A 16,208-nucleotide genomic window follows, 5' to 3' on the forward strand; every position below is an offset into this window, starting at 1 on the left:
GTTTCAAATGGGTTTTATCAAAAATGACTTTTTCTCCTCCTAGCTTTCCAACCGACGCTAGACACGAACCCTGTTACCTGCGGAGCTCCCCAGGTTCCATACTGTTCCTGTCTTCTTTAGCCTCTACATGGAGCTACTTGGCGCTCTACTCACTGACAACAGCATCAAGATTCACCAATTTACTGATGTTACCCAACTCTACTTGAAAGTCATCTCCGCTACAGAAATCCAAAGCTTGAGAAGCTGTCTGCACATCATCCAGACCCGAATGTCAAGCTCAACCCAGATAAGTCAGAATTCCTATTATTCGCTGTGAACAACAAACAGGAAACAGTACAAACCTGGCTTAGTGACATGAACCTTGACAGCATCTAACCCCAGCTTTTACAGACTGCCAGGTCACTTGAATTCACCCTGGACACCAACCTCACCCTCCAGCAGCACATTGCCAAAATAACAAAGCCTGGTACCAGCTCTATCTTCTAAAGAACGTGAAACCAGTTCTCCCAGAAAGCAGCTTTAGCGCTGCTGTTCAGGACCTCATATTGTCACATCTGGATGATGACAACACCGTGCTTGACAGCCACACACACTGGTACCCCTTAAGCGCATAATACACAAAGGCATGTCTCACCCAGGGCCTGAAGAAATATGATCATATCACCGCCAACCTGATGGAACTTCATTGGCTCTACTTGCTGTCCTGCACCATCCTCAAAATCAGTTGTGTCATTTAAAAAAGCCACCAGGGGCTGCACCTCCTCCCACCATGCAAACAATTTCTACAAACAAGTTAATTATTTCTGGTGGTTCTTGGCACGCTTACAGCTAGGACTCTATGAGACTGCAGACTATGAAGTGTAAAAGACAAAAAGTAAGGCAACAGGCTTCTTGTGCATTCAAGATATGCAACAACATCCCTATATTCATTAGGACCTCCCCACTGCTGCTCCCATTGAGGAAAGAGTTGAAGAAGCCCCTTTCCAAACCCATTTCAGAGGATCACTGGCAAGCAGTAGTTACTGAAACAAAAGACACTTAGTGACCCCAATAAGTTGAATGTCCAGTCCAATACTTACTTTGTGTAGTGCGTCACTCCTCAAAGTAAGTATTGGACCGGACATTCAACTTATTGGGTTCACTAAGGGTCTTTTGTTTCAGTAAATGTAAATGTACAGGAATTTATATAGCGCAAATCACCGAGCGGTTTCTAAGCGCTTGCTTAGGGAACCCGTCCTGGTATTCCCCTGTGAGATAACCCCGGCAGGGTATCCGCAAGGTGAAAGCCCGGCATCCTGCCGCGAGGGGCCTTTGTGGATATTAAGCAAGCTATTGCCCAGAGTCGCAGAGTGTGATCCCGTGAATCGAGTAGGCACCGGAGCGAGAATTGTCGAGTACATGGACATTTTAGGACTCAAGACCCCGCCGAGCCGGGAATTGAACCTTGGTCCCGGGCTGACCTCTGCTTCCAGGTCTGCCTCCTCTAACCAGTGAGCCACACTTCTCCAGTGTAACTACTGCTTGCCCGTGATCCTCTATTTGTTATACATGCAAACACAACACACTGAATAAACCACACTGGCCTTTCAAGGCTAGTGCCCTAGTGTGGAGTGCAGCCCCCTGCGGATGATCCTTCGCCCTTCTTTTTCCTCTACTGTGAACATTGCATCCTTGACGGATTTCTGGAGGTGACTCCAAATGTGGCTCACACTAGTGGTCCGCATTAGTGTCTGGCTTTGACCTTGAAAATTCAGCTCCCCAGATTTTAAAGCGTCAAGCTTGTACAAGTTCCAAAAGGACCTGTTGCCCTGCTTCAGTCTCACCGAACAGCGGCCTTCAGAAGTGACCAGGAACATGCCCTTTTCAATTCCTTTTTTTTTTCTGCATTATTACCTACTATGTCATTATTCACATTTGCTTCTGATGTACAATTATTGTATCCCGTTTGATCCTATTGCCCATGATAAGTCTTTTCAATATTTAATTTCCTTGTAAAGTATATCATGTTTATTTTTTCTTTGTTTTCCCCTTCCCATTCCTTTATTTCCCTAGTTTTTCTTCCTTTATTTTGTATTGATGCCTTATTTTATGATTAATAAAATTCTTTTTGAAACTTAAAAAAGAAGTGACCAGGAACCTGTGTCCTCTCACCAGCACTCCCAACAACAATCAGCTTGCACTGCGTCCTCCTGCTGTCGGTGAGGTTGGTGCACTGAGGCGGTTGCAGATGGTGACACCTTCCAGATGCAACAGCTACTCCTTGTCACCATTAAGGTGGTGCAGTAGCAGCAATGCTGCACGGTGACTTCTGGTCTTTTTCCCCTGAGTCCCTCTAATGGTCGTGGGGACTCCTCTGACACAGGTGAAGACCAAATGGTCTTAATTGCCCCCTCCTGGCATCAGGGGGTTACAGGCATCGCCAACATTCCCCACAGGGTAGGTTCTTCTAGTTGATGTGCCCAACAGTCTCAGTGGGCTCTTGCTGGCTTATAGAAGTCACAGACATGGGTGACGACCCCAATGGTCAAAGTTGCAATGGACGATGGCCCCAACAGTCTCAGTGGCAATGGATGATGCCCCAAGAGTCACAGTGGCAATGACCAATAGTCCCAACAGTGTTAGTGGTCACCTCCAGGTATACTTGTGTGTCAGACATAGGCGACTCCCCCAATGAGACCAGTGACAGCAGGCTACAGCTTCCAACTTCACAGCCTCCCCAACTGGGATTACTGACTTCTGCCAGAGAGCAGATGGCTCTCTCACAGCACCGGCCTGATTGGGACCGGGCACCTCACACTGTGCTTACCATGATCCACTTGCCAGGATCCCTTCTCATCCTTACTCCATCCAGGCTTTCTCCCCCTCCTCGCAGTGCATGCTAGTCTTGGACGGAAGGCATAAGGCGGGTGCTCCGGGTATAGGGCAAATGTTTTAGCTTCATGGATGATGGCCCACCACCCAGCAGGGAGACAGGCATCCCTTGGACCCCAATCCTGGATGCAGTAACTCGAAGTCTGGACAATCACCTCTCTTGTGATGAACAGTAGCAGTGAACAAAGTGTGGGATTTTGGCTCCCACCTTTATAGTCCAAACCCACAGGCCTCCATGTTATGTACCATACACAAGCATACACTTGCATTCTAGCCCACACACACAAGAATCATGTGCTGTCTGGTGTTACAATTCATGGAGCCCAAGGGTGATTTAAGCACACAGCCATGGAACTTTACATCAGTAGGTAAGTAGGCCCACTCCAGTGACAAAGGTAACAAGCATTTGCAATGCAATAGGTCTCGCATTATTAAAGTTTGAGCTATTGGTGTTGCATTATTTAGCAATGCCAATAGCTCAAACTTTAATATTGCGAGGCCTATTGCATTGCAAATGCTTGTTTGTTCTGTAGCAGGCCTGATGTTTACCACACACAAAGAGATTAGTAAAAAGCCAAATGTGCAGTGTTCACAAAATTAAGGCATGTGCTCACTTTATCAAACTAAAAGCTAGGCGTAACGCGGGGCAAAAATTCAGTGTGCATTTAAGGCATGTGCTGTCTTTATCGAAGTAAAAGCGCAGAATGACTGACGTAGGTGCAAAAATAGGATGTATATAAAAGTAAGGCGTGTGTGAAGTAGTGTGGCTCACTGGTTAGGTGAAGTAGTGTGGCTCACTGGTTAGAGGCGGCAGACCTGAGAGCAGAGGACGGCCCGGGACCAGGGTTCGATTCCCGGCGCGGCAGGTTTCTGGACCAGGGTCAGCGGACTCGATAATTCTCTCGCCTCGGTGCCCACTCTGATCAGCGATCACACTCGGCAACTCTGGGCATTAGCTTGCCTCATCTTCACTAACGGCCCCACCAGACCGCCGGGGATGCCTGGTCTCACCCTGGAGATACCCATTAAGGGACCATCTCTCAGGGAAGCCAGGAAGGGTTTCGCAGCGGTCGAAGCGCCTTGGGACCCTACGGGTAAGTAGTGCGCTATATAAATGCATTTACATTTACATTTACATTTACATTTACATTTACATTTTGCCACCTTTAGCAAACTGAAAGCACGGCTTGGCGTGGGGGAAATATGCAGAGTTTTATCAAACTGCTGTCAGGATGGCAGGGGGCACAATTGATAGAAACAACTCATTCCTACGCAATCAGGCCCATGTTATCAAGAAAAATATATATTTTTCTGTAGACTCATATGAACGTTTTGTAAACAAAATATTTGTAAAATGTATATCTAATATTTTTGTAAATGAAACAAAAGGAAATCAGACACAAACAATTATCCTAATGATGCTAGTGAATACATTGCATTTTATTTTTCTAGCTTGTTATGTGTTCAAACACCCATTTGGTAGCAAGAAGCATGTATGCCCCAACTGCCTGTTATTTGTAAATATTAAATTAATTGCTAGTTGTTTGCTAACTATTATGTTTGCACTGAGATAGAGAATATGCAATGCAATAGGTGTTCTCACACTGCTTTAGAAAGAACTTTTGCGTGCAAAACAGAAAATTAGTGAATAAAAGGCGCTATAATGCAGATAAAAAGCACAGAATTAAAAACCCATTTGCGTGCATAAACGTGCAGTCCCGTGTGTAAAGTTAATCCAAAGCAATGTATCTGCCTAAATTAAATAAAAGCAATAAATGTACCGTAAAGGTGTATTATAAGTTTAAAGATACATAGGTGCAGCTCCAAAACGTTGTTTTTAGGCTGCCTTGTGTAGCAGTGTGAATAAATCCTAGTGGATTAGCATTTGTCCAGGGGTGTGGGGGGGGAGGGGAAGGAGGCAAAAGGTCTGCTGTTGTGTGAAAACTTAGCGTGTGTCCTACAGTTACGAAGGGAAACCAGGAGGGGCTAACGAATTGAAAAGCAGCCTTGTTATAAAGATCTAATCTAGCCATCTACAGCAACTGGCTGACAACCCCAGACATCAGAAAGTTTCTCAACACGATTTTTTCCTTCCCAGTTTGAATCTATTCATGTGATGCGTCCCTGCTGGCACTTTGTGTGATCTTTGGCACGCATAGTGCTTAGAAGAGTATACCTTAGTAAATGGACATATGCCCTTGCTTTAAGTTGTCATGCGGTATTCCATTTTTCGAATAAAGACATTTTTAAAGTCAAAGAATAAACCAGAGCACTCTACATGTACACCAGTTGCATTACAGATGGACACATTCATTTTGTTATGCATGCGGAGATTAAGTAACTTGCCCAGAAACACAAGATGTTAAGCATCCCTGCCTAGAATCGAACCCGGTTCCTCATGAAAAAAAGACAAATGTCTGCTGCGCTTCATATGATTTTATTGTTTAGGCAATGTGAAATGTCTTAGCAATATCACCCGGAGAAACACTTCTCAGCTGAGGCTTTGCCACAGGCTGTCCATGTAGGCCCCTGCAGAGGGCTTAATTGAAGCCGGTGTCTGCTGGAACGCACATTCACTTTACAAAATACTTACGTGCAGGCTGACAAACGCAGAGATCAGAAAGGTTTTGAACATGTTCTTTTCCTTCCCAGTTTGAATTTGTTCATGTGATCAGTCCCTCCTGGCACTTTGTGTGATCTTTGGAATGCATAGTGCTTAGAAGAGAATACCTTAGTAAATGGAAATATCCCCTTGCTTTACGTTGTCCCACAGTATGTCATTTATCGAATAAACACATTTTCAAAGTAAAGAAATGAACCAGAGCACTTTACATGTGCACCAGTTGCATTACAGATGGACACATTCATTTTGTTAGGCACGTGGAGATTAAGTAACTTGGCCAGAAACACAAGATGTTAAGCATCCCTGCCTTGATTCGAACCCGGTTCCCCAAGAAAAAAATACAAATGTCTGTTGCGCTTCATACAATTTTATTGTTTAGGCAATGTGAATTTTCCTAGCAATATTACTCTGAGAAAAACTTCTCAGCTGAGGCTTTGCCACAGGCGGTCCATGTAGGCCCCTGCAGGGGGCTTAATTGAAGCCGGTGTCTGCTGGAACGCGCATTTACTTTACAAAATGCTTACGTGCAGGCTGACAAACGCAGAGATCAGAAAGGTTTTAACATGTTCTTTTCCTTCCCAGTTTGAATTTGTTCATGTGATGCGTCCCTCCTGGCACTTTGTGTGATCTTTGGCACGCATAGTGCTTAAAAGAGAATACCTTAGTAAATGGACATATCCCCTTGCTTTACTTTGTCACGCAGTATGTCATTTATCGAATGAACACATTTTGAAAGTGCAGGAATAAACCAGAGCACTTTACATGTGCACCAGTTGCATTTCAGATGGACACATTCATTTTGTTAGGCACAGGGAGATTAAGTAACTTGCCCAGAAACACAAGATGTTCCCTATGAAACAAGCAGTGTGCCTGCACAGTTGCAGGAAGCACTTCCGCCGCCCTGCCCCACCCGAAACTACCTGCACCCTGTGAGCTCAGCCAGCTTATCGCCTAGGCCATCACATGGCTGAGCCAGGAGCTGCAGCATAACGTCATCATCGTTTACAGTGTTTTGAAAAAATTGCTTTTCTGTGAAATGGATCCCAAAATAAAGAAGCTTGTGAGTGGTGCGCGCACGCCACAGCGAGACGTGGTTTCAATTATCGTGTCCGTGTCTGGGCATGATAATTGAAACCACATGGCCTATTGGTGTCTATTATTGCACCAAGCGCGTAATAGACACCAATAGACCGTGGGCGGAGCAACGCACTCACCTTTGGCCTACTGTGTGCTGTTTTACTGAAAAACACGCTCGCAAAGGCCAATAGCGGGACACAACACAAAAAGCACATGCACGAGCGTGTGCTTTTCCTAGGTCACTCTCCTAAACCCCGTTTTTGCCTACAAAATGTCTTGTGCTACGCACTGCACCGCAAGGTGGGAGACCTAAAAAGGCCTGATCACACTACTTATTACTACAGAACACAAAATGGTTAAGCTGCCACGATCGTACTTGTGTCATTTAACTCCTGGTAGGGAAGATACCCTCTACCATCACAATGGTAGCGCTTGCTTCTCCCCTCCTTGTCTAACCAGACCCCACATTACTTTGGGACAGGCCTAGGTTAGGGCGCACACGCATGATCTGTGTTTTTCCATTAACAAAATTTGTTACCAGGGATTCAGATATCCATGGAGCTGGGTAAATAGGCAGGGGTACACGTGCATCATCATGCAGGAGACTTTCCCATTCCAAAAGCACCACTTTAACCCCTTCGACGCTGATGACGAGCTGGGCTCGTCATGGCGTAGCCTCCTCGCACGCTGATGACGAGCCCAGCTCGTCACGTAAAGTGCGTTTCCGCAAAACCCAGCGTGCGAGCGGAATTCCGCTAGCGCGCATGGTGTTAAGGAGAACTACATCACAATGCATTAGCAGTCCACAAAAAAGCTACCTTTCCTATCACTCATTGAATTGATGCTTCTCTGTAGCCTTTACAGTGCTCCACTGCCTTTTGGCTAGGTTTGAGCTATAGAAATATTTCATAAGTATGTAATATATCACTATTTAATATACAAAGCTTCTTATCCTAACCTGGTGGATCTAGCAACCTTCTACCGCAGTAGGGTCTGTCCACAGCAGGAGAGCTGTGAGGGCACGGACATGTTTAACATAACACACTACCTAAAATCAGAAATGCCTTGTACTGAAGTTGGAGTTGGTAAAAATCAGATAGTATGAAGGGCACTTCTATACCCTAAAAGCTGTCCATCACAAAAATACATTGGTTTATCAGGTGTGGTTGAGGAGTCCGCGGCCTGTGCAGGTAAGAGCGTGGGGCCCGTGTGTGTGTGTGTGTGGGGGGGGGGGGGGGGGGGGGGTTGATGGACAATTGAAAATTAAATAAATAATTAAATTCTCCTTGTCATCGTCCATCGAAATCGCACCCACCCTCCCTCCACCAGACCCCACCAGCACACCGCTCTTCCCTGCATGGGCCGCAGTTGTTGGTGAGACCTTTGAAAGAGACCGCTTGCATTTTGAGTCCTGATTAAAACATCACAAAAAAGGGGTGCTGCAGGGAAAGATATATTGTTTTCTGTATACAGTGCCTCCATGAAATAAAGAATTAAATGTGTGGTTATGAGATAAATGTGTGAGGGTTCGTAGGTATTTTGAGATGCAGAATTACTTCCTCTTGCAATGCAAGCACTCCACAGAACTTGGAATAATACATTCACACGCCAATAACATGAGGTGAGTGAGTGATGCTCCTCACGGTGAAGTCAAAAGCCCACTCTATCTGTACTTTAAAAGAATTGGTAATAGTGGGTATGGCAAACGGCAGGCTTTCAAGCTAGACCTACAATCCAGGCTTTTGTGGACATTCCTTCCTGTTGCATGCTACAGGCAAAATATGTTTGCGTTGTACGTGTATCACAATTGACTTAAGTAGTGATTACCCAGTTCTGTCTTTTAATCGTCTCTTTCGTCATTGTTTATGTCTTTAATGAGACTCCTTTACGACTGTGGTGCCTTTTTAAGCCAATTAGCTTTTGGCCTAATCGTATTTCCTCTCGTTTACTACTTTTATGGATCTCTTCCTCCAGCAACCCATGATAATGTTTACTCTCTGTAATGGGCTCTGTACAGTACTTATTGTTCTTTCTTGCACTCATCTACTCACCTTCTAAATTACTTTTTCTATTGTTTGTTTTGTGTAAATCGTTAGCAGATCAGCAAGACATTAATAAAGCTCCTGCCTTTGTTGCTATTGTAAAAGTTCAGAGCTATACTGGCAAAATTACTTCATGGTATGTTCTGTTCACAGATATACTTGGTCCTCGTTCCACAAAGCGGTAGTTATTTTCCTCTTACAAATATATATTTATGCACATACCTGCATTTTTTCTTTCGAAAAATCTCTGATGAGGTGCACTTTGTGTTAAATAAAAAAAACGAGTGCTTTGATTACATAGCTGTAGATTACATTTGTACCAAAATGGTCACTGGCTCCCAAGCCAAACATTGTAGGCACTTAATCAATATTTTCTGAGCCACCAATTTCAGGTGACTGGAAATTGGATTACGTTGCATGGATAAACACATTTTATATATCACGTCTTTTCACAAAATGCTTGTATTCATTTCCCTTATTTTTTTTCCCGTATCTTTAGTTTCATTTCAAAGTCTGTGACTCAATGATTTCCTCCCCAGCTCTCAGTACCTCCCTTGACCTTCACCTCTTTTTTGGTTCTTGATTTTCAGTGGGCCATGGTCCCACTGACCCACCTTCAGCCTTTTATCTCATCCGCTCCCATTGTCACCATTCTCAACCGTCTGCTCTCATTCTCTTGCATCACCCACTCTCTTTCCATGCTCACCTCATGACTGTCACTAACCTATCTACTTTTTTCTTCTCCCCTTCCACTTTTTACTCACTCACCAATCGTGTTCTTTCAAGACCCTTTGCTCTTTGCCCCCATACACTCACTCGCCTAGTGAGACACGAGTTTTTTTTCCTTTGAACTCAGCGTGACATAGATTGTAACCTGCTTGGTACATCTTCTCCCGTTGAAAACGTAAAATGCTTCCTACCACAAATACTCTTCAGATAAACAGTGTACACAGTAGTAGTCTTACACTTGTCTGGAGAGAACACACTGCTTGAACTCACCCTTTTCAGTTTTCATTGAAACCTAAAGTATCTTACATCCTGGGATTTATGTATTAAAGTGCCTGAAGAAATTCGACCATATCACCCTGACATTGAAGGCGCCTCACTGAATCTTTCTCCAGGCCTACATCATCTTGAAGACATCACTACAAGGTTTTCAGAAAAAAAAACTAGTATAACTAGCTAGAACCGCTGTGGTAATACAGGAAAGAAAATACCACATGGCAATTCAGAAAAAGACCGAATCCAGAATTGTTCTCTGAACATTATCATCTCACATGGTAGTTACCTTCCTTGCGGAGATTCGGCCTCGGTGAGGGCTTCATCAGATGGACCGCGGTTCTATATGCCTCTGCATCAGCCAGGGTTCGGGCGGGACCACTGATTTCCTCACAATATCCGGTAGAACGAGGCACGAGGCAGGGGTGTTCGTTGTCCCCACTTCTCTTTGCGCTGGCGGTGGAGCCACTCGCGCTGCACCTTCGATCGGGAGCCCACTATATGGGCCTGTGGACGCCTTCGGGCCCGCACTACGTTTCGCTGTATGCAGACGACCTGTTGCTCTTCCTAGAGGACCCGCTCGACGCTTTACATGGAGCGGCGACGGCGCTCACGGAGTTTGGGGAGGTTTCGGGCCTCCGGGTGAATTGGTCCAAGACCTGTCTTTTCCCGGTTCGTAAGGGCGCCCCCGCCCCTCCTTTAAGTAGGGAGATTAGATGGGAACCCGACTGCTTTAAGTACCTGGGGGTATTCGTCTATCAAGACCCATCCGACCTCCTGGATGGGAACATTGCCCGCAGCACTCGAGCCCTTCGAGGCTGCATGGACTTTTGGGCCACGCTGCCGCTCTCGGTGGCGGGACGGATCGCTCTGCTTAAAATGGTGGCGCTTCCCCGACTATTGTATTACTTCCGGACACTACCGATCTGGGTCCCACCGGCCACGTTTCGATTATTACGATCTATGATTGTCGGATTCCTCTGGGGCTCGGGCCGCCGTCGGGTGGCCCTCAGGACCCTGATGAGGCCGAAAGATGAGGGGGGGCTCGCGGTGCCGGACTTTGAAAAGTATTACCTGGCAGCGCAGCTCCAGACCTTCACCCAGGAGATCGCCCGGGAATTCCGGGGCCCGGAAGACAGAAGGGGGACGGGCATGGCCAGGCACGTTCTCTCCTTCATAGCGTTGCGACAACGTTTGACCCTGCGGGATTTATCGCTGGAGGAGCGGACTATCCGCCTGTGATATATATGTATAGGCCATCTGAGAACACCGTATGCGCCCGAAATACCTTTGGGGATGCTGACGGCCCTCCCCCATGGAGGCGATTGGTCACGATTGGCGGCCTGGGAGGACACCGGCTTACAGCTAGTTGGGGATCTGTATGAGGACGGGGCGCTCTTGCCCTTCCAGGATCTTATTGATCGCTTCGAGATCCCCCGTGGTGACTTTTTGTTGCACTCGGCCATTGTCCGAGCGATCCAGGCACACTGGAAGAGCGGGCTGGAGGAACCCGCCTTATCTCCGGTGTGCCAATACGTGATGATGTCTGCGGGCACGGTGAAGGCGGTAACTTGCCTTTACGGTAGATTGATCAACGAAGGGTTGGCTCCTCTCACTACTTTGAGAAACCACTGGGAGGAGGACATTGGCAGGGAGATCCCGGAGATGACCTGGTCCCAATTGGTGCGGCGAGCCTGGAAGGGCACACGCCACGCCCGATTTCAGCTGGTCCACTATTACGTTCTCCATAGAGCATATCTGACCCCAGTAAAAATTAAGCGATATTTTGCCACGAATTCAGCGGATTGCCCTAGGTGCCCAGCTCAGGAGGCGGACCTCCTTCACATGTTATGGGCCTGCACGGGATTATCATCCTACTGGGTGGAAGTGGAGAAAACCCTGGAGGAGGTGACGGGGAGATCCTTATCATTTGATGCGGCGGTGGGACTCCTACACTGGTTCCCTCATACCCCCAAGAATAAAATTTCCAGCAAATTTATCGACCTAGGGCTCCTCCTTGCTAAGCGAGAGGTGACCAGGAACTGGAAGGCACGAGTTGGTCCGACAGGGAGCAGATGGCACAGCGAGCTCTTGAAGTGGGCGGCGGGGGAGAGCACACTGAGATACCAACTGGCTTGGAGGCAGCGTAATGAGAAGGCGCAGGAGGCAGCGTTGGAGTGGGAAATGTTAGTGCAGGCCCTCAGGGATTATTGCGCCCCCAGTGACTCTGAAGGTGAAGAAGCGACTCGCCCCGAGTCCCGATAAACATTTGCACTATTAGGTCTGTTGCTTTCCCCGTGGGTCCCATAGCAGATCCTGTTGCGGTTGCTCCCAGGCGCTGATGGCGGGGTTGGGTGGGGTTTACCTTGGTTAGTAGTATTTTGAGGGTGGGGGTTTTTCTTTTGGGTTTATAGGCTTGTTTGGAAAAGCAGATGACGGACAGTGGATTATCCGGACCAGCTCTAACATCCTGCTGAGCCCCCATTGAATTTCGCCGCCCGACCCCAGGGTTGTGGGCCGGATGGCTGTGTACGAAACTTACGGTGCGGGGACAGAGGGTTGTATTTCGCTGATACTGCTTGTGATACAATGCTGGTCGATTTTGTAACGATTTACTAATTCCTGCAATAAAAATATATTTAAAAAAAAAAATGGTAGTTACCTTCCTTCTTTGGCCTTACTGTAAGTGTTTCAGGACTGTTCTTTTGGGGGAGGGGCCACCCTGCTGTCTAGTGATCTGTTTCTTCTCAACTATGTTTGCACTATATGTGCACTCATAAATACATGCATGTTACTAAAAATAAGCCATTATAAGAAAGTGTATGAGTTTATTTTTTCAGTACATTTTATGATACTTCACAGCCCTCTATCTGTGTGTGTGTGTGTGTGTGTGTACATACATCAGCACAAACACTTTCTGCATATGTTTATGTTCGCCAGCTAAGCAAATAACTTTTCTCTGTGTTCAACCGTCGTTTTAGAAAAAGCACTCAGTGACTTCGGAACAGTCAACCATAAACTGCAGATTTTATGTGAGCTAAATTGAGGAATAGTTTTGCACAGCTATCTTGAGTTTAGGAGAACAGTATGACCATTTTGGTTGCATAAATTGCCTATCCTGATTCACCGAGTCGAAGATGGATGGAATTTATTTATGAAAAATACATTTGCTTTTGCAGAAATTTCACCTGTGTGGTGAAATTTCGATGATTTAGCATTTGGGTGTCCCTAACTGCTAAGGTCGGGGCATTTTCTCAGATTGTTGGCCACTGTGAACACATGCATAAGAGATGTGGCTACATGAGTATTGGGATGAATACTTCCTCCGAGCTCTGAATCGCGATGGCTTTATTTGCCAGAATTTCACAGCTTGAACCAGTGCCCAGCGCTCAGTAGTAATCCTGGTACTAGTGGGCGCAAGACCTTTCAAGAAGCACTCATCTCCAGTGAACCCACAGCCTGGTTGCCTCTGTACACTCGAATTTGCACTTACAAGATGGCATTAGTATGGAAGGAATGCTGAGTGTGGGCATAGAATATAGTCTGAAACATACCCTTTTGAGGTACCTTTGAATTAGATGTTCTGTGACTTGGACACTATTTTACTGTTTCTCTAAATCTTGTAATCTAGTGGCTGATGGAAACTGACTGCATTATTGTTAGGCATTTTGTGTATTGGGTTGTTGATGTTTTAAGACTTCAACAATTTACATAACGAGAAATTAAAAAAACGAAAGATGGCATTTGTGGTACTGCTCATCTAGATGAAGAGTGCTTGATGGATGTGGAAGTTCGCGGGTCATGGTCCCTCAAGGGAGACAACAGTGAGACACCCAGAAAAGGGTATAATCATGCCAGAAGCCGGTGGGCTTATGTTTGTCGATCAGATCAGATCTCCTTGTGATTAGAGGTGAAAGTGAAAGGGAGCGTGTCATCAAAGTTCTGCATTTCCGCAGGACTCGGTGCTCCCTTTTGACATATCTTCCAATGGTGGTAGCTGGTGCTGTGACAGCTGGGCTACATTGGCCCTAAATTCATGTCTGAGTGTACTGAGCCATATTGCAGCTGTGCAGATTGGAGGGTGACCAGTATGGGAATGAATCAAAAGACCGGTTCTCCTAGGAGCACAACAGCACCTGAAAAGAAGACCAAAACGCTGCCCTTTTGGAGGAATAATTCTGTTCTAGACTGCACTCTAGTGCTGAATCTCCTTAACATGTGGTCTACAATAAAGACAGCTAGGCTGGTCTGTTCAGAGGTGAGAACACTGACCTTCCTGGAAAGGCTACACATGGAAGGCCGACAAAGTGGGGATCAAAATCGTGGCTGTAGAGGACAAGTTATCTGCATTGTTGGCGAGATTACATAGGGTAGAAATAGCAGTAAATATATTGGGAAAGAAAACAAGCGCCGTGGAGGTCTACCATTCCAACTATGAGAAACCAGCAAGGCTTTCGCTAACTTTCAGCACTTCAGTGCCCATTTGTAGGATAAGTTCGAGAATTGAAGAATGGCAGCTTATGTTTAGCTGATTAGCCTTGGTCTAAAAAAGAGCAAGAGTCAAATAACTCATTCGAGGATTTCTTTCCAAAGGAAATAGTCCTTGACCGGCAACTCGGCATCTTTGTCCTGAGGAATGGCGGAGGAGCTTCTTTCAAGGGATGTGATCAAGCAAGAGGAGGCACTCACACAGTGCTTCAAATCCTCTAATATGAACTATGCTAGAGTTGGTCTTGGAATAAGCTACCGGGTGGATGAAAATTTTATTTTAGGGCTGGTCGTTGCACTTGTTCCCAGACATGAGTCTTAAAACTATTGCTAAAAAGGGAAGACGAACCTTGACTGGGAAAAACTTTGTTGACTGGGGTGCTAAGGCCAGAATGCTTCTACTCTCCACATTGTGAGTGTTGTAGGCGAGTAAATGTTCCTATGAATGCGACACATGTTATCTCAGCCTTCTACTTTTTTGAGGATAGTCCAGGACATGTGACCTTTGCTGTGTACTTTTGGTGTTGTTATGGTCTCCAGCTGCCTATCTTCTGCATTTACAGACATTTATTGCATGTGGTGGATGATGGGTTGTCACATATGTCTCTCTGGCCCAGACTCGTAGCCCAGGACTCAATAGAGAGGATTTTATTAACAAAGTGCACCATTTCGAGGTTATTCTATGGCAGTCCACTGACCTATTTGTCTCTGCAATATTAATTGGTCACGGCCCTATTTGATATAAGCTATTTATGTTGAAATTATTGTTATACTTGGGCCCAGGTTTCAATGGTGTTGTTTTGTTCTGTGTTTCAATGCGCTGTTTTTGAAAAAAGTAAATTGTAACATTGTAAGGGGTTCTCAAGGAAGAGAAAAAATATGAGCTAACTAAATCCACATTTGAGCGACATTTAGGCTTGTGGAATGTTCCCCAGGTAAGATTTCACATGCATGAATTTAGCACATGCAAGTATTCCTGGAAATCAACGAATTCTAGGAGTTCTCTGGAGATTTGTTGTGAATCCCTTTGGAATTTTGTTTCACATGCAGTTATAATCCTACAGGATCACATTCACAACTTCTGTTCCACTTCATGTGTGTTTACAGCAATCTCTTTACTCTTAACAGTTTTCTGCCCACCTTCAAATTATTTTATCTTGTAGATGTGACCCTCATACATATGTTAACAGTGATCTCTTGAGAAGTGTGTTTCCAGCAATCTTTTTTGTATTTGAATACAGTCATCGTCACCATGTGCTTCATGACCAAGATGTTGACAAAAGGACGTGTGTACCAATGAACCATCTTTGGCCAAACCAGGCTCCCTACACTGTGTGTAACAGCTCTCTCTCAGAGTATGGAGTTTTGGGTAGGTACCTCCAAATCAATTGACTTTCGTGTTTTTACTTTTGTTTTGTTGTGTCTGAATTTGGCAAAGATTTTTTGTTGTACAAACTAATTTTCACCAGATCTTGGTTGGTTAGCCTTCGATGTTCTGTTTATTAAGCACTATCAAAAAATGATTTCCTATTGTGAAATAACTTTTTCAAATCAATTGTTTGTTCGCTCTTATCATAACTTTTGTTTAAAGTATTTTTATTTCCCAGAGAGAAAAAGCATACAAACGTATTACACATCATTAGCAGATACATACAGTATGTACAATCAATTCATTACATTTATGACGAAAGCAGTAATGGCAGATTCAATATATAAATGTCAGTTCATTGGAGAGGTAAAAAAAGACAGCAGCTGACATCCCAGTTTACTTGGCCAAATAGTTCTACAGGCTGGAGAATTTTAACAGTGAGCTACAAGGGAGGCCCCAATCCAAATAGATCCTTCCCTCCATCAAGAATCCGGGGCAAACCAATCCTTATACCCCAGACCACCAGTGAGCCAATTGGTCATAGGTAACCAGATCTAATGGCCCCATTTCTTAGAGCTCCTACCCTTACAATTGTATAAGGCTCTTTATTGATTATATATACCCATTAATTAGCCCAGCCAACTTGGGGGGCTCTGGGTCTTTCCATCTTGTTGCTATTAACAACCGAGCTACAGCAACCAAGATAAAGAGAAAGTTAGTCTGGATCAAATCCAACTCA

At 45.2% G+C, this 16,208-nt stretch overlaps 1 protein-coding gene across 3 annotated transcripts in view; it reads left to right on the top strand.

Annotated features, from left to right (window-relative positions):
• OGDHL (oxoglutarate dehydrogenase L) overlaps positions 1-16,208 on the top strand; it is a 707,295-nt gene that overhangs the window by 407,591 nt on the left and 283,496 nt on the right. For all 3 annotated transcript variants that reach the window (XM_086922073.1, XM_086922074.1, XM_086922075.1), the window contains one exon: positions 15,342-15,469. In XM_086922073.1, the coding sequence (XP_086778199.1) occupies positions 15,342-15,469 (128 nt within the window). The remainder of the gene's footprint in view (positions 1-15,341; positions 15,470-16,208) is intronic.

The sequence above is a fragment of the Lissotriton vulgaris genome, chromosome 5 (assembly GCF_964263255.1).
Source record: "Lissotriton vulgaris chromosome 5, aLisVul1.2, whole genome shotgun sequence".
Classification (NCBI taxonomy): domain Eukaryota; kingdom Metazoa; phylum Chordata; class Amphibia; order Caudata; family Salamandridae; genus Lissotriton; species Lissotriton vulgaris.